The sequence below is a fragment of the Paramormyrops kingsleyae genome, chromosome 23 (genome assembly GCF_048594095.1).
Source record: "Paramormyrops kingsleyae isolate MSU_618 chromosome 23, PKINGS_0.4, whole genome shotgun sequence".
Classification (NCBI taxonomy): Eukaryota; Metazoa; Chordata; class Actinopteri; order Osteoglossiformes; family Mormyridae; genus Paramormyrops; species Paramormyrops kingsleyae.
In genome coordinates, this window is record NC_132819.1 from 7,947,846 (window position 1) to 7,962,500 (window position 14,655).

The 14,655-nt window shown below is 48.5% G+C and overlaps 1 protein-coding gene across 12 annotated transcripts in view; it reads left to right on the plus strand.

The window, feature by feature from the left end:
* Positions 1-14,655, plus strand: part of adgrb2 (adhesion G protein-coupled receptor B2) — a 211,889-nt gene that overhangs the window by 140,539 nt on the left and 56,695 nt on the right. For all 12 annotated transcript variants that reach the window (XR_002840637.2, XM_072705364.1, XM_023832061.2 and 9 more), the window contains one exon: positions 1,549-1,592. Coding sequence is in view for 11 of the 12 variants with exons in the window: in XM_072705364.1 (XP_072561465.1) it covers positions 1,549-1,592 (44 nt within the window). In the remaining variant the exon portion in view is untranslated. The remainder of the gene's footprint in view (positions 1-1,548; positions 1,593-14,655) is intronic.

Below are 14,655 nucleotides of genomic sequence, written 5' to 3' on the forward strand. Positions count from 1 at the left end.
ACTTTCCACGTATTAATGAATCATCGCCACGCCTCTGACCTCTGACCTTTCCCTGGTCATGTGATGTGAGGGGGCCACTTCTACTTCCTAAAAACCCTTCCTGGCTAAAAAGGAGAGAGAAAAAAAGCAACTCTCTAAAGATGCCTCTCATTGGCTGCTTTTTTAATATTTCATCACTTATTAACTTGGTTGGAATAAGCTAATAAGATTGACGCCGGCAGTGTGTCACCTGGGAGACGATGTCACCCGAAAAAGTGATGCAGGAGGATTGGCGGCACTGGGCCATATGGCGGATTGGCAGATGGCTGAACACAAACAGACACGTCGATGTAAAGGATGCCGCTATGCCCCCCTCCCCCCCCCCCTTCAGTCTGACAGCCTCTCCTCATGTCTGACAGGACACTAGCTGGTGCAGTGCTTCTTAATGACATATGCAAGTCGTTTGATGTTTGCTGCATCAAGCCTCAGGAATGGACTTGCATATTATACATGTTGATGATATATGATATGTAATATAAAATGGATAGATAACAGCGTTTAGGGGCGTCCTCTGCCCTCGCCGGGCCGCGCTTGCCCGTTATTTACAGCTCTCCCGCCGGACCATTCAGCACATCCTTCTGCGCTCCTGTGTTTCTCCTCCCTCCTCTATCAGGCAGACAGGCCAGAGCCAGTATGGAAGACCTCCGTAAATCACACGCAGTGGAGCCTGGCCGCTTGACTGCCTGCGTGTGTGTGAGCCCCTGCCAAAGGGACAGTCAATATGGCCGAGTGTATAGATGCATGTGCATGCGCATGTACTGCAGAACGATACATCGGCAAGGCTATTAATTGTAGAAATTGGCCAGATACGAGTCACATGACCACATGGCTAGATTTATGAGGTTGTGATTCTTTGCTTCTCTACTCGACAGCAGAATTTCAGCTTGGCCTTCCCAGATCGGGGGTCCTGTTTTATTTGGCGACTCAGTGGTCCCCAAGTTTGCCGAGAGGAGCTGAAGGACACCGTCGGCTCGATCTGGCATCTGAAGTCACAGCTTCAGCGCGACAATGCATGCTAAGTCCCGGGGCCGGTCGATGGGCTAATCGGCGGCGAGTCGGTGTCAACAGCGCGCTGTGCGAGGCAGCCATAGCGGCGGCTGGCTGCACACGCCGGCTCCGGCCCCCGAGCAGCCGTCAGCCGGCACGGAATCAGAAGCGGGTCGCGGACATGGATTTGTAGCGGAACGCGGCCCGGGGCGTGGGCGGCAGAGTGCGTGGGGTCCTCGCTGAGCAGATGGAAAGGTGTCTCCAGCACGGTGCCCCCTTCCTTTGACTCATTGCATCGCTCACACCTGCGTCGTAAACAGACAGGATGGTGCAGATTTCCTGGGTTGGGGTTGAGGTATATCAGGATTTTGTGGAACTAGTTTGGTTTCAAAGTGAAGAGTTCAGGTGTGAGGAGAGACCCCGGCACGATGACAAATGGCAGCCCTTCGCCTCCTTTGCCTTCTCCTTCTTTTTCCTTTTTCTCTGAGCTATAACTCTGTTTTTTTTTTCCCCTCTCCACAGGGTACATCTGAGCCTCACTGTGTGGTCTGGGATTACAGCAACTTGTAAGTCTTCAAGCAGCCTCACCTCATGAGACGCACTCTTTTCACACATACGCACACACACCTAAACGTACCACATGGTGCAGTTTGACCTGTTTAAATGTAGCCGGTGTCTTTGAACTCAGTAGCATTAGCTGTGGCATGCTATGCTATTTTTGTACTCTGCAGGAAGGCCCCTTCAACTGCCACTTGAGTTTAATACCCGAAACTTGTTGATGCAGCCACTAGGTGGTGCAGTGGTTGAGGATCCGACTTTAACACTATAAACTTTATATTTGAAAACCATGGCCAAGAACGGCTGTTTCAGTTCTTTGTTTAGATGGCAAAACTAAATTGCTTCTCTTAGACATTTAAATTTATGATCATTTGTGTGTTTAAGCTGTTCAAATCAAAGGTGAGTTTGGGAAGGGAGACACTAGTGTGCGTCGGCAGGCTGATCGGGGATTTCCCGTCGCAAACCGTGCAGCTCAGAGGCTCCCACAGTGGTGCTCTATGCACATTCGGCTGCAGCAGAGCTATGAATCAGCTTTGCGTCAGTCATAGGAAAATGCACAGAGGCTTACGGCATTAGCTCATCAGGGCTGGGGTTTGCTTTACCGGCATCTCTCTGCCAGTCTGAGGAGAAGAGCCCCGCTACTGCGAGAATAGTGCATGTTACCTCTGCAAGCCCAAAAACATCAGTGCCTTAGTGGGAACCCGATAGGTGCTGTATCTTCTACTGCCAGTCTGCATAGGAACTACAATGCCAGTCTGTCTGGGTACTACATTGCCTGTGTGCCTGGGTACTACAGTGCCAGTCTGCCTGTGTGCCTGGGTAATACAGTGCCAGTCTGCCTGTCTGTCTGGGTACTACCGTGCCAGTCTGCCTGGGTAATACAGTGCCAGTCTGCCTGTCTGTCTGGGTACTACAGTGCCAGTCTGCCTGTGTGCCTGGGTACTACAGTGCCAGTCTGCCTGTCTGTCTGGCTACTACAGTGCCAGTCTGCCTGGGTACTACAGTGCCAGTCTGCCTGTCTGTCTGGGTACTACAGTGCCAGTCTGCCTGTCTGTCTGGGTACTACAGTGCCAGTCTGCCTGTCTGTCTGGCTACTACAGTGCCAGTCTGCCTGGGTACTACAGTGCCTGTGTGTTTGGCTACTACAGTGCCAGTCTGCCTGGGTAATACAGTGCCAGTCTGTCTGTCTGGGTACTACAGTGCCTGTGTGCCTGGGTACTACAGTGCCAGTCTGCCTGTCTGTCTGGGTACTACAGTGCCAGTCTGTCTGTGTGCCTGGGTACTACAGTGCCAGTCTGCCTGGGTAATACAGTGCCAGTCTGCCTGTCTGTCTGGGTACTACAGTGCCAGTCTGCCTGTCTGTCTGGGTACTACAGTGCCAGTCTGTCTGGGTACTACAGTGCCAGTCTGTCTGGCTACTACAGTGCCTGTCTGTCTGGGTACTACAGTGCCAGTCTGCCTGTGTGCCTGGGTACTACAGTGCCAGTCTGCCTGGGTAATACAGTGCCAGTCTGCCTGTCTGTCTGGGTACAACAGTGCCAGTCTGCCTGTGTGCCTGAGTACTACAGTGCCAGTGTGCCTGGGTACTACAGTGCCAGTCTGCCTGGGTAATACAGTGCCAGTCTGCCTGTCTGTCTGGCTACTACAGTGCCTGTCTGTCTAGTACCCAGACAGACAGGCACTGTAGTACCAAGACAGACAGGCACTGTAGTAGCCACAGTGCCAGTCTGCCTGTGTGCCTGGGTACTACAGTGCCAGTCTGCCTGGGTAATACAGTGCCAGTCTGCCTGTCTGTCTGGCTACTACAGTGCCAGTCTGCCTGGGTAATACAGTGCCAGTCTGCCTGTGTGCCTGGGTACTACAGTGCCAGTCTGCCTGGGTAATACAGTGCCAGTCTGCCTGTCTGTCTGGCTACTACAGTGCCTGTCTGTCTAGTACCCAGACAGACAGGCACTGTAGTACCAAGACAGATAGGCACTGTAGTAGCCACAGTGCCAGTCTGCCTGGGTAATACAGTGCCAGTCTGCCTGTCTGTCTGGCTACTACAGTGCCAGTCTCCCTGGGTAATACAGTGCCAGTCTGCCTGTCTGCATTGTATGTCTGTGTTTCAGAGCCGGGATGGATGGACAAAGACGGTGCATAACAGTTCAGCCTCTCAGACATACTCGGTAGCGTCCTTGGTGCCGTGTGTGTTTTTGATGTTAGCAAACAGAATGACAACTGGCCGACATCTTGTATAAAGCATCGTACATAGCATGGGGAAATAAATCAGCTGGAATTTTAGGGGAAAAAATGGGGTTTAACTTCTCACCCAACCTGAGCGCCAGCTTCTGCAAAGGCTTTCTTAAAGGATGCAGTGTCCCATCCGCAGATTACTGATGTGCTCCAATTAAATTTCTTAGAATTAAAAAATGGATTCTCTTGAAGCAGTCGGAGATAGGGAGGATTCAGCTTTTTGTTACGCATTAAGTGCGCGATAAGGCGTTTCTCTCTCTATCCTCACATAGATAAATGTTTCCCAACCTGCTATGGCCCTGTAACCTGTACCGCCCATTCTGTGCTTTTTTCCCCCTCTTTTTTTCACTGATAACTACCCCCCCCCCCCACCCCACCCCACCCCACCCCTACGCTATTCACTCCAGAGTTTTACTTTTCTATTCTGCCGTCCACAAAGCAACTAGCAACAATTTCTCTTGGAATGGATGAATGGCTTTTTTCTGCTGTCACCTTAAAATCCATATTTTCACCGAGACTCTAAAGCAGTAATTATAACATTATAACACAGAAAACAATATTATTATTAATGATTTTCATTTTAGCTTTTCGCTTCTTAATTTGTCTTACAGATAAGTGAAGGTGGCCGTGGATATTGATATTTCCTGGGCCTTGAAGGCTGCTTTTACTCGTGCTCCTGCCTGCCTGTTTGTGTGTGTGTGAGTGAGCATGTGTGTCTGTATAAATGCATATGTGTGCATGTGTGTCTGTGTCAGTGAGCATGTGTGCTTGTATGAGTGCGTATGTGTGTGTGTCTGTGTGTGTGTATGCGTGTGTGTGTGTGTGTGTGTCTGAGGACAGTCCCGTGCAGCCTCTCTGATGCCTTGGGCTCGGTTATACCAAACAGGCCGATTTAGCCTTTTGTATTCAGGCCGTCCCGGCCGCCTGCCAGCTGCATGGCATTAAACCTTCAGGATGCATCTGTGCCTCTGCCAGGGTGCTGGATTTTAATGCGGGAGCTGAACAGCTGGGCGGCTGCTCTGGAGCCCCCCCCCCCCAATCCTGGATCTGCTGTTGTGTTAGCGAGCTGGCAGCTGAATATCAATGAAAAGGCTCCGCATGGGAACAGGATGTTTAACCATTAATGATGGGGGTGGGGGCCGTGACACACACATCGTGCTCAGGCGCACATCTCTGTTCTGCATGCTCAGAGCCACCTGCACACTTAAACGTGTGCAGTATGCACTGTAGGCTGCAGGATGGGTTGGGACCACTGGGGGGGGGGGGGGCTGTCTAGATTGATTTTGGATCATTAAGAATGCAGTGATGACCAGTCAGAAAGATTATGAATTACTTACAAATGATTTAATACAAACCAGTAAAACTTCATTAATAGAAACCTAAATGATATCTGTCTTTAAAACACCCCTCCTTATGACCCCCCCCCCCTTGCTCAGATGCATTCCGCAGTTTATGGCTTTCACATGTGACAGAGGATAGAAAGTCACACACAAACACACACTTACATGAACACATACTGACTTGCTTTAAATAATACAGTTATGCAACAAGTCACGTGACCTTATGACACAAAAATTAGCTTGACATGTACAATTGGCATCAACTGATTTAGCAGACACTTTTATCCAAAGCAACATAGCAACATTTGAGATAGCAAGACCAGACAATCACTGGAGCCGCCGGGGGTCACGGCCCAACAGTGAAATCAATCTGGCAACTGGTTCGGCAGCCTTCTGTTAATGCAAACAGTTAATGCACACACACACACACACATAGACACACACACACACACTCTCCAGCTTTGGGGTGACGTAGAACAATGCAGAAACACCTTTTCCAGTGTTCAGAGGGATTAACCAATGAGGTGAAGCCACCCACCTGGCGCAGGCCGAGCCTCATCCAGTTATCGTTTGTCTTCATGTTCAGCTGCCATCTCTCATCAGCCAGTCGTTTAACAATTAACATTTATACTCCTGTGCTTCCTGACACAGAACCACATATAATTTCTCACACTTTCTCCCAGTCCAAATATAATTCAGTGCTGCAGCGTTTGCAGTAAGCTCTGAGGGTCAGCCATAATGCTGAAGCAGCCTAACAGTCGATAATGATAAAAGATTCACCGGCAAGCAAAGGTCACTCACTAGAAATGGAATTTTCTGCTATATTCAGTAGCTGCTATCATACTGTAGGATTTACCTTTTTTATTATCCTCTTTCCATGACATTTTTCTTATATAAAACCTTCCGGAAATGGGTATTATGGTGGCTAGCAGCCAGAGGCGGCCCACTAACTGTGCCACTGGCTTAGGGGGGCCCTGCCATGACGGATGTCTCGGGCCAGTGCGGGAAGCGGAAGCTGGAGCTCCGGTCGGGCGAGACGTTCTGTTGTACATTAGGGCCAAGAGTGTATACGGGGGCGGGGCCACAGGGACACTGGCCCCAGCTGAAAGCTGATTGGCCCCTAGAGCACCCCTCCCCTGTCACTCACCCATTCAAAGCATTTCATTGGCTAATGATAAGGGTGGCCCCTCTGTATAGATTTTAGCTCCGCCTAAAAAAAAATGTCTTAGTTCCGCAGCTGGTTAGGGGAGGAGGGACAAATTTAGGGAGGGTAACCGTGTTAGAGAGGGGTGCTGTGGAGGACGTCAGGTGGGCAGAGCGGTGGGTAAGATGCAGGTCCTCGCCTGTGGCTCCGGGACTCTTCGGTCAGCAAGGTTGCTGTATGTGTTATCCATAGCTGCAGGAATAGCCCTCCCAGGCCAAACGCTGGCCCTGCACTGATTTACCGCCGTGCAGTGCTGTAACGTTATGGTATCTGCGCTGAGCACTCTGCCGCCGGGCAGCTATGCCCTCGCACCGTGGCATTAGGACAGCGATGCTAATGCCGCACTGCTTCGTTTGCCGGCTCTGCTGCTCCGGAGCGTAACCCCCCCCCAGAATGAGTAAAATGTACGGTGGGAAGTTAGGGATTCAGCAGCTCGCGGATCTGGGCGAGACCGCAGGAGAGGCCCTGTCGGCTAATGGATCACGTGCGGCGCTGTCGTTTACGGCGGGGTGGGGGCCCACCTGAGCGCCTACCCCCGGCTTGCTGTCGCTTTGGCAGCCGGGTCATTAGGTAGGGCTTCGGCTGTCTACAGACAATGAAAGCGGTGGGGTTTTGGGGGGGTGGGGTGGAGTGGCTCACGCGTCACCGGTCCAGTAGCAGACAGGGAGCGATTTTCTGGTATCCAACCTGTCTGCAGCCCACACACACACGTGTACGTTTCTCCCATGACTCACCACCAAGATCTCTTTGAAATGACGTCCTTTTAAAAAATAGCTGTTTGCTCTGACATGTCTTACACCAAAGCACAAGAGAGCAGGGGTAGAGATGCCAGGGGGTCCGGTCTCCCCCCCGTTTCACAGGGACCCCCCTCCCCCTACTAAACATTTTGATAAGTAGCATCCTTAAGTTGGATATCTGAATATGTGATTGTATCCAACTGTGTGGACTATCTCCGACTACTCAGTTATCGCTGCAGATTCGAGTCCAATCACACGCTTGTATCCCCGTTCTGTACACGTGTTCACTACTATTAGGTCTCTTTTTCCTCCATTTTTATTTCGACACGGTGAAGTGCACGCAGTTCTCTTCACATACACAAAGTTTACCTACTGACCTACTGAAGGACACGTGAAGCGCTGAATGTCACAAGCTGTAACATTTTACTCAAAAACATCTATACTTGCCACATTTATGCTGACGTACAGCATTTTGTTTGTATTCCGCCGTTGCGGGTTTGAGTCCAGAGTAAGTTGACAATTGAGCTGCCTTAAATTGTGCCGGATCCAGTGTTGGTCACACGGACCGAAATGGTTCGTTATAGAACAAAAATACAGTCCAAAGAAACGACAAAGACCTATCACACCATTCCTTCAAATAACAAGCAATGTGATTAAATATAAATTCTATATCCTCCTGAGACCCAAGGAAAAAAGTGTCCTTCAATTTTAGGTTATGTGTCTTTGGAGGAAATAAGACATCTTACAATTTAGATTTTTTCAAATTTATTTATTTTTAAACTATACCACGACTATGTTAAACACAATTATCTGCATAATTCTTCCCAAATCTCACATAAGCCAATTTAGGTTACTGTAACAAAACTAACAACTTCATCTAAGCTTGACCTAAAATGAAATTATGTCTATTAGAATAAAGTAATAAATCTATCAATGTGTCCTCACATAATGTGTAACATTACAGTAAACTGGGGCTCAGTAAGCTTATTCTAACAGCACCTTGTAGAGCAGACTATCTGTCGTGGATGATTGGCAGCTCCATAGTAGACAACTTTGTAACAGTGTATGTATGTTGGTCAGTGTCCATCAGAATGTTTTGTGTATTAAATCATTAGCCCAAATCACGCTAAATGCCACCACAAGCCTGGCTCGATAAGCTTAGAAATTGAAACCTTTTGCTCTCTGTTTGGTCTTCCTCCTCCTCCCACTTCAAAAATCTCTCCTACGCCCCTGCGTGGATGATTTAATTACTGCAGGCGACATAAAAAGGCGCCATTATGCAGCCCTATGTGGGAGAGGGTTTGAAATGCGAGCAGAGACAGACACACAGACACATGTACACAAACAGGCCCACAAAGAAAGAGACATTCATAGCAGGAGCTCGGCTTGTCACTGCTGCCTGTGTTTTTCATCTTGATTCGGCGCTGCAAAGGATGGTAGTAGTGATGAGGGAGAGGGACAGAGACTGATAAATAGACAGAGAGACTAAGAGGGACAGACAGAGAGAGATTGAGATGGAGACAGAGAGAGACTGAGACATAGCGAGACAGACAGAGAGAGACTGAGACATAGAGAGACAGAGAGAGACTGAGACATAGCGAGACAGAGAGAGACTGAGACATAGAGAGACAGACAGAGAGAGACTGAGACATAGACAGACAGAGAGAGATTGAGATGGAGACAGAGAGAGACTGAGACATAGAGAGACAGACAGAGAGAGATTGAGACATAGAGAGACAGAGAGAGATTGAGACATAGAGAGACAGAGAGAGATTGAGACATAGAGAGACAGACAGAGATTGAGACATAGAGAGACAGAGAGAGATTGAGATGGAGACAGAGAGAGACTGAGACATAGAGAGATTGAGATGGAGACAGAGAGAGACTGAGACATAGAGAGACAGACAGAGAGAGACTGAGACACAGAGAGACAGACAGAGAGAGACTGAGACACAGAGAGACAGACAGAGACTGAGACACAGAGAGACAGACAGAGAGAGACTGAGACATAGAGAGATTGAGATGGAGACAGAGAGAGACTGAGACATAGAGAGACAGACAGAGAGAGACTGAGACACAGAGAGACAGAGAGAGACTGAGACACAGAGAGACAGACAGAGACTGAGACACAGAGAGACAGACAGAGACCGCGCTGTCTCTGTAAGACCTCTACACTCTCCATCTCGTCGGCATCACAAACATCCCACACTGGCAGCCCCTGACACCACAGCGACAGCTTCTGTTAGAGTCACCAGGCTGACATTCGGGCCTGCATCAGGAGTGGGCACACTCCTCCTATTCTTTCTCATGTATTCGTGACACTAGGTGTATTATGAAATAGATTGCCATCTCCCACTTTACCATGGGCCACAGCCTTCTTTCCTGCGCTTGTGCTCTGTCAGTGATTTGGTGTAGTGAGACACTCCTTCCAGAGGGAGGCGCTAGAGGTTCTCTTCGGCAGATGTGAAAGCATGCTCTGCCATTGTATTGTGGAGCTAAGCAGGAAGAAACAAAATATGCCCTCTATGTAACTCTCTCAAAACGATGCCCCCTACTGGCCGAGGAGAATCGTGGCGCAAGATGATTGGAAATCAGTTGCACATTCACTCGTTTATTCGCTTTTACCCAAAGTGACTTAAAGTTAAGGAAGCAGAGTCACATGGTCCCTGGAGCAACTGGGGATTAAGGGCCTCGCTCAGGGCCCTAATGGTGATGTCACTCCATCAACCCTGGGATTTGAACCGGCAACCTTCCTATCACAGGCACTCGAACTCGCTGAGTCACATACCTCCCCACAATTAATTACAGGTACTCAAGAGCCAAGGGGTATGCTGATTTTCCCAAGTCTCACTTCTTAATTGCTTTTTTGAAGTCATAAATTATATAATAATTTGCCTCATCTGGATTTGCAGGTGTAAATTGGATACTAATTAAAATGTATTTCTGATACCTATAGGGCCTGTGTTTCAGATTCCTGTTTCAAAAATATGCTATTTTCACATACATTAAAAAGTTAAGCCCTTTCAGATACAGACAGAGGCTAAATGCAAGCAGTATATAGATAAGACAAACAAAGACTTGAATAAAGATATTACTGCTAAAACAATTCATTATGCATTAGTCATTTACAAAAATATATATATTTCTTCATGCGTAACATTAATTTTCGGGGAATAACACACTTTAGTCAAAGTTCAATAAGAATGTAAAATCATTCCTTTATCTTTCATCACTGGCTACAAGAATGCCTGCTTCATTCATTTAATTAATTTCCTTATTTAAATATTTTCAGGCAACGTTTAAGTGGGAAAGAACGATTACCGATACTAAAATAAGCCTCCATCCAAGTGACACATCCCTTGCAGAAGACTACAGCTCCCAGCGGCTCAGAATCGCTGAGGTTCTGCCCCCGAACCGGGCCACAGCATCTCCTGGGGGGTCTTCAAATGGCGCCAGGCAAAGAGGTGGCAGCCACACATGGGCAGGAAGACTAAAGGCGTTAGAGGCGCCATAACCATCCCATCATATCACCCAGTAAAAGGATGGTCATTGTGTCTGAAACAATAATCAGGTCAGAACATATTCTGCTGAAAATGCCACACCCCCCCCCCCACTGACCCTCATGGGCCCCCACCCACGCAAGGGCACATAATTTAACCATCTCCTGATCCTGAATCCTCCTCTTCCTCGGTGGTTTGTCTCAGTGAGTTAGGACTATGTACCTATGATCAGAATGTTGCTGGTTCAAATCCCAGGGCCGGCAGACTGATGCCACTGTTGGGCTCCTGGGCAAGGCCCTTGACCCCCCCCCCCGCAGGTTGCTGCATGTTGGCTGACCCAGTACTGTGCCCCCCGCCCAATGCCTGCTCTCGCCTGTACATGTGTCTGCGCCCCATGATGGGGCAGCTGAAAAGACAGTTGTTCTGTTCTGTTGCCAGCTGATGTGAATCAGCACGTCGTCCCCCATCTGCAGATGCTCATGCAGTGACTCAGGCGCGCAGACTGCGCGTCTCGGTGATGCGAGCGCCGCTGTCGCTCTCCTCTTTGTTTTTGTAATTTTCTGCTGCATCAACATGATATTGTGCCACAGTTGGCGGGAAACAACAGCAAACACTGACTAACAGAATTAAAGACTGACCTGCTTATACCACAGGGCCACATCAGTAATGCGTCCCTATTCATCACCCACTCGACTGCTTCCTCCGTCTCCCGCTCTCTCTTCCTCTGCTTCTCTCTCCGTCTCAAATAAAAGATGGAGACGGAGGCGGAGCAGTGGAATTAGACGAATGGTATCTCAGGCAGACACGCTCCGAGTTCGAGCGGCCCACGTAGTTTTGTCTCTCTGCCGTGTAGATTAAACAGACTGTATAATCTCCCCATGGGCCGCTCACCTAAAAGGTGCTACAGCACAGCAACGGCACCTACAGATCTTCTTTGACGGGCCAGGGCTCTTACTGCCAGCCCCCTGGCAATGTTTCTCTCTCTTTCTGCTCCTCATTTTCAGCATGGTGAGGTTTCTAAGGACCCAGGGTTCTGAAATCTGCTAGTTGTACTGTTGGCAAGTTTTGGAGCAGAGCAGGTGTTTGTGGATGTGGATAATCGCATCATCCGGTCTTTTTATTTTGTAACTGATGCCTTAATGTTCCTTTTTTGATTGGGGAATTGCGGCGTGTCTTTCCGGCCCATTCTGAGTCATGTTGGGCTCTGAGTAAGACAGGGGCCGAGTGGGAATGACAGAGATCTGCGCTGGATTCCTTCCGATCCAGAGGGCTGTAGGAGCTGCTCTCAGATGCAGAGAAGTCGCACTGGGAGAGCCACGGAAAGTACCAGGCCGAATCCAAGTTTATTTATCAAATGCACAACAGTACGGCCGACAGCGGTAGATGCAGACTGTGAAATGTGAGCTGTCTCTCTAGTAATAGTAATAGAAATATGTAAAGAAAATTAAAGTAAAACAGCAATAGTAAAATAGTAAAAATAATCGATGCTAATAAAATAAAAAAGAATATATAAATTGTCCATTTTAATAGCCATATTAGTATATTATTGGCCATATTAGTAGCCATATTGCTTATTGAAGCCGTATTTATGGCTGATCTATGTATGAATAGATGTATGAATGATCTGTGTATGCATAGACGTATGACTGATCTGTGTATGTGTATGAATGATCTGTGTTTGTATAGACATATGACTGATCTGTGTTTGTATAGACATATGACTGATCTGTGTTTGTATAGACATATGACTGATCTGTGTATGCATGGATGACTGATCTGTGTATATATAGATGTATGAATGATCTGTGTATGCATAGATGTATGACTGACGAATTCTATTCTAGCTGCTGCATCATGCTCTTTTAGAAAATCGGCGTGTTCTGCATGACTGAGTCATGAGCTTTACAGATGTGTACTTGTGGGATTATGCGCGTCATTTTTTGACTCCTGCACCCCCACCCCCCCGCACCCTCACTTGGCAGTTTTCTTTATGACAGTACCCACGCTCCTGTTGCTGTTTAACATTTCATGTTGGCCAAGATTTTTATTTACAGTTTTACTTTTTTTTTTTTTTTTGCAATATGCCCACATGTGCTACCATCTGTCTTTCCGAATCTTTGTCAGCCGCAAGATTTATTTTATTTTGTTGTTGTTGCCAGGGATAACAATCCCGCTCGGTCGAGGTCCAAGAGGTGCACCTCTGACTCGGGGGGCCTGGGGGGGGGGGGTCATAGGCGGGGTCACTATGGGGAGTACAGGCCTGGCGCTGAGGCAGACGCTGGCAGAGGGTAGTGTGAGCTGGACCCCGCTCACCTCCGATGGAGGCTCAGTTTCAGGACGAGCATGCAGGCGTTGGGCCCCCATGTCTGCGTGCTCACGCCTCCGTGTAAGAAGCGCTCTCCACGGAGGGACGTGATTGATGGCTGCAGGCTGCTCGTTCTGTGTTCTCTGACTGTAGGCTCCCGGGCCCAAGGCGAAACCGTAGCTCTCTAACAAAGTGACGCCGGCACTCGCACAGAGAACCTGGTCTGACCGAGCACTAAGCAGGTGCACCAGCCATTCCGAGTCGATCTGTCGAAGATGGCGAGCGTTCAAGCTGAGAGCTCGGAGCCGGAAGCCACAGACCGTGTCCACAAACATGGAACTTGCCAGCAAGTGGCCCATTACGCCAGTAGTTGGGTTACAGAATCATTTGACCTACCGTGTGCTTTTAGCTTGACTCCGTAAACATAACAGCATCCCAGTGGTATACATTTAGCGTAGTTTTATAGCTCAGTACGGAAAATACGTAGACCTTTGCACAAAGTAGCCCTTGCACAAAGGTTTAGATGTAGATTTTTATTTCTGTTTTTGCACTGTAGACATAACATTATAACTAAACTGGTCCAAGCCTAAACCGAAGTATAACCAGTATAACCGCAGTTTTAGTTAGTGGTCTTCCCTCTGTCCAGGATGAAGGTCCTGGTCCCTAATTCCAGATCTTTATCTCACATCACTACCCTTGAGCCTTCGCGCGAGACAGCGGAGAGACCTGGAAGGTGTTTTATTGCACCTCATTCTCTGGGTACAGTTATCTGTCGCGAAACGGGAATCAGCAGGCTGCCTCAGAAGTGCTCGGTGTTCTCTGACCTCTGCTATTTATGTCTGCTGGCTACTGTCACATGGGCGCCGTCAGGCCAGGACGTCCTGGCTGCTCCCCCAAGGCCAGTCCAGCCTCTACTGTGTAATTATCCTCATTAGCGACACTACTGGGTGATGAGGCGCTAGGCAGTGATTCGTGCTGACGAGAAGGCGGGCTTTTTAGGTTTGGTGGTGCTCCGAGTGGATTCCGAGGATGACTAGATGTCTTTGAGGCTCTCCATTCTCCTGTTCAACTTAGCAATGCAGTTAGCTGTTTCTAACCTGTGCATGATATGTGATGTCAGTGGGTTTAAGAATAACAAGAGTCTGCCATTATTCTGTTAATGGATGTTAACGGAGTCGGCTTGGATGTCATGCAGTTCCTCTTAGAAAGGCAGAAGTGCATGTGATAGCCTCCAAACTGAGATCAGTGATAGCTGCTATCAGCTCGCTAATGAAGATTGCTCCCCAGCGCCCCTTCTCGGGGTTAACCTCCAAAGCAGGGGGGGTTTGGAAATGACATCGTCATTGTCAGGCCCTGACCGTATTTTAACATTTAATGAAGGGTGATATGAAGCTGTAAGCATCTTATGTTAGACCTGAACCGAATTTGGAGAATTCAGTTTCCATCCTGTCACCACAAGCTTTCATATTTGGCGTTATCTTCTTCTGTTTTCCCCCTTTCCTTCCCTTCCCCCCTTTCTCTCTCTCTCTCTATTCTAGTGTTTATCTGTCAGCTTTGTTTTGGTCCATTTGGCCCCTGCATTGTTGCATCAGTGCATAACCTGATGCAGAAACCGCATTCCAGACAAACAGGGGAGCATGGGTGGGCTGGGGGGACAGGCAGTGTTGCAGGGAGTGAGTAAGTTGGGGGCGCGGACAGAGACAGCAGGTCCTCTCGGTCTCTCCTGCTTTTCGGATCACAGGGCCCGCAC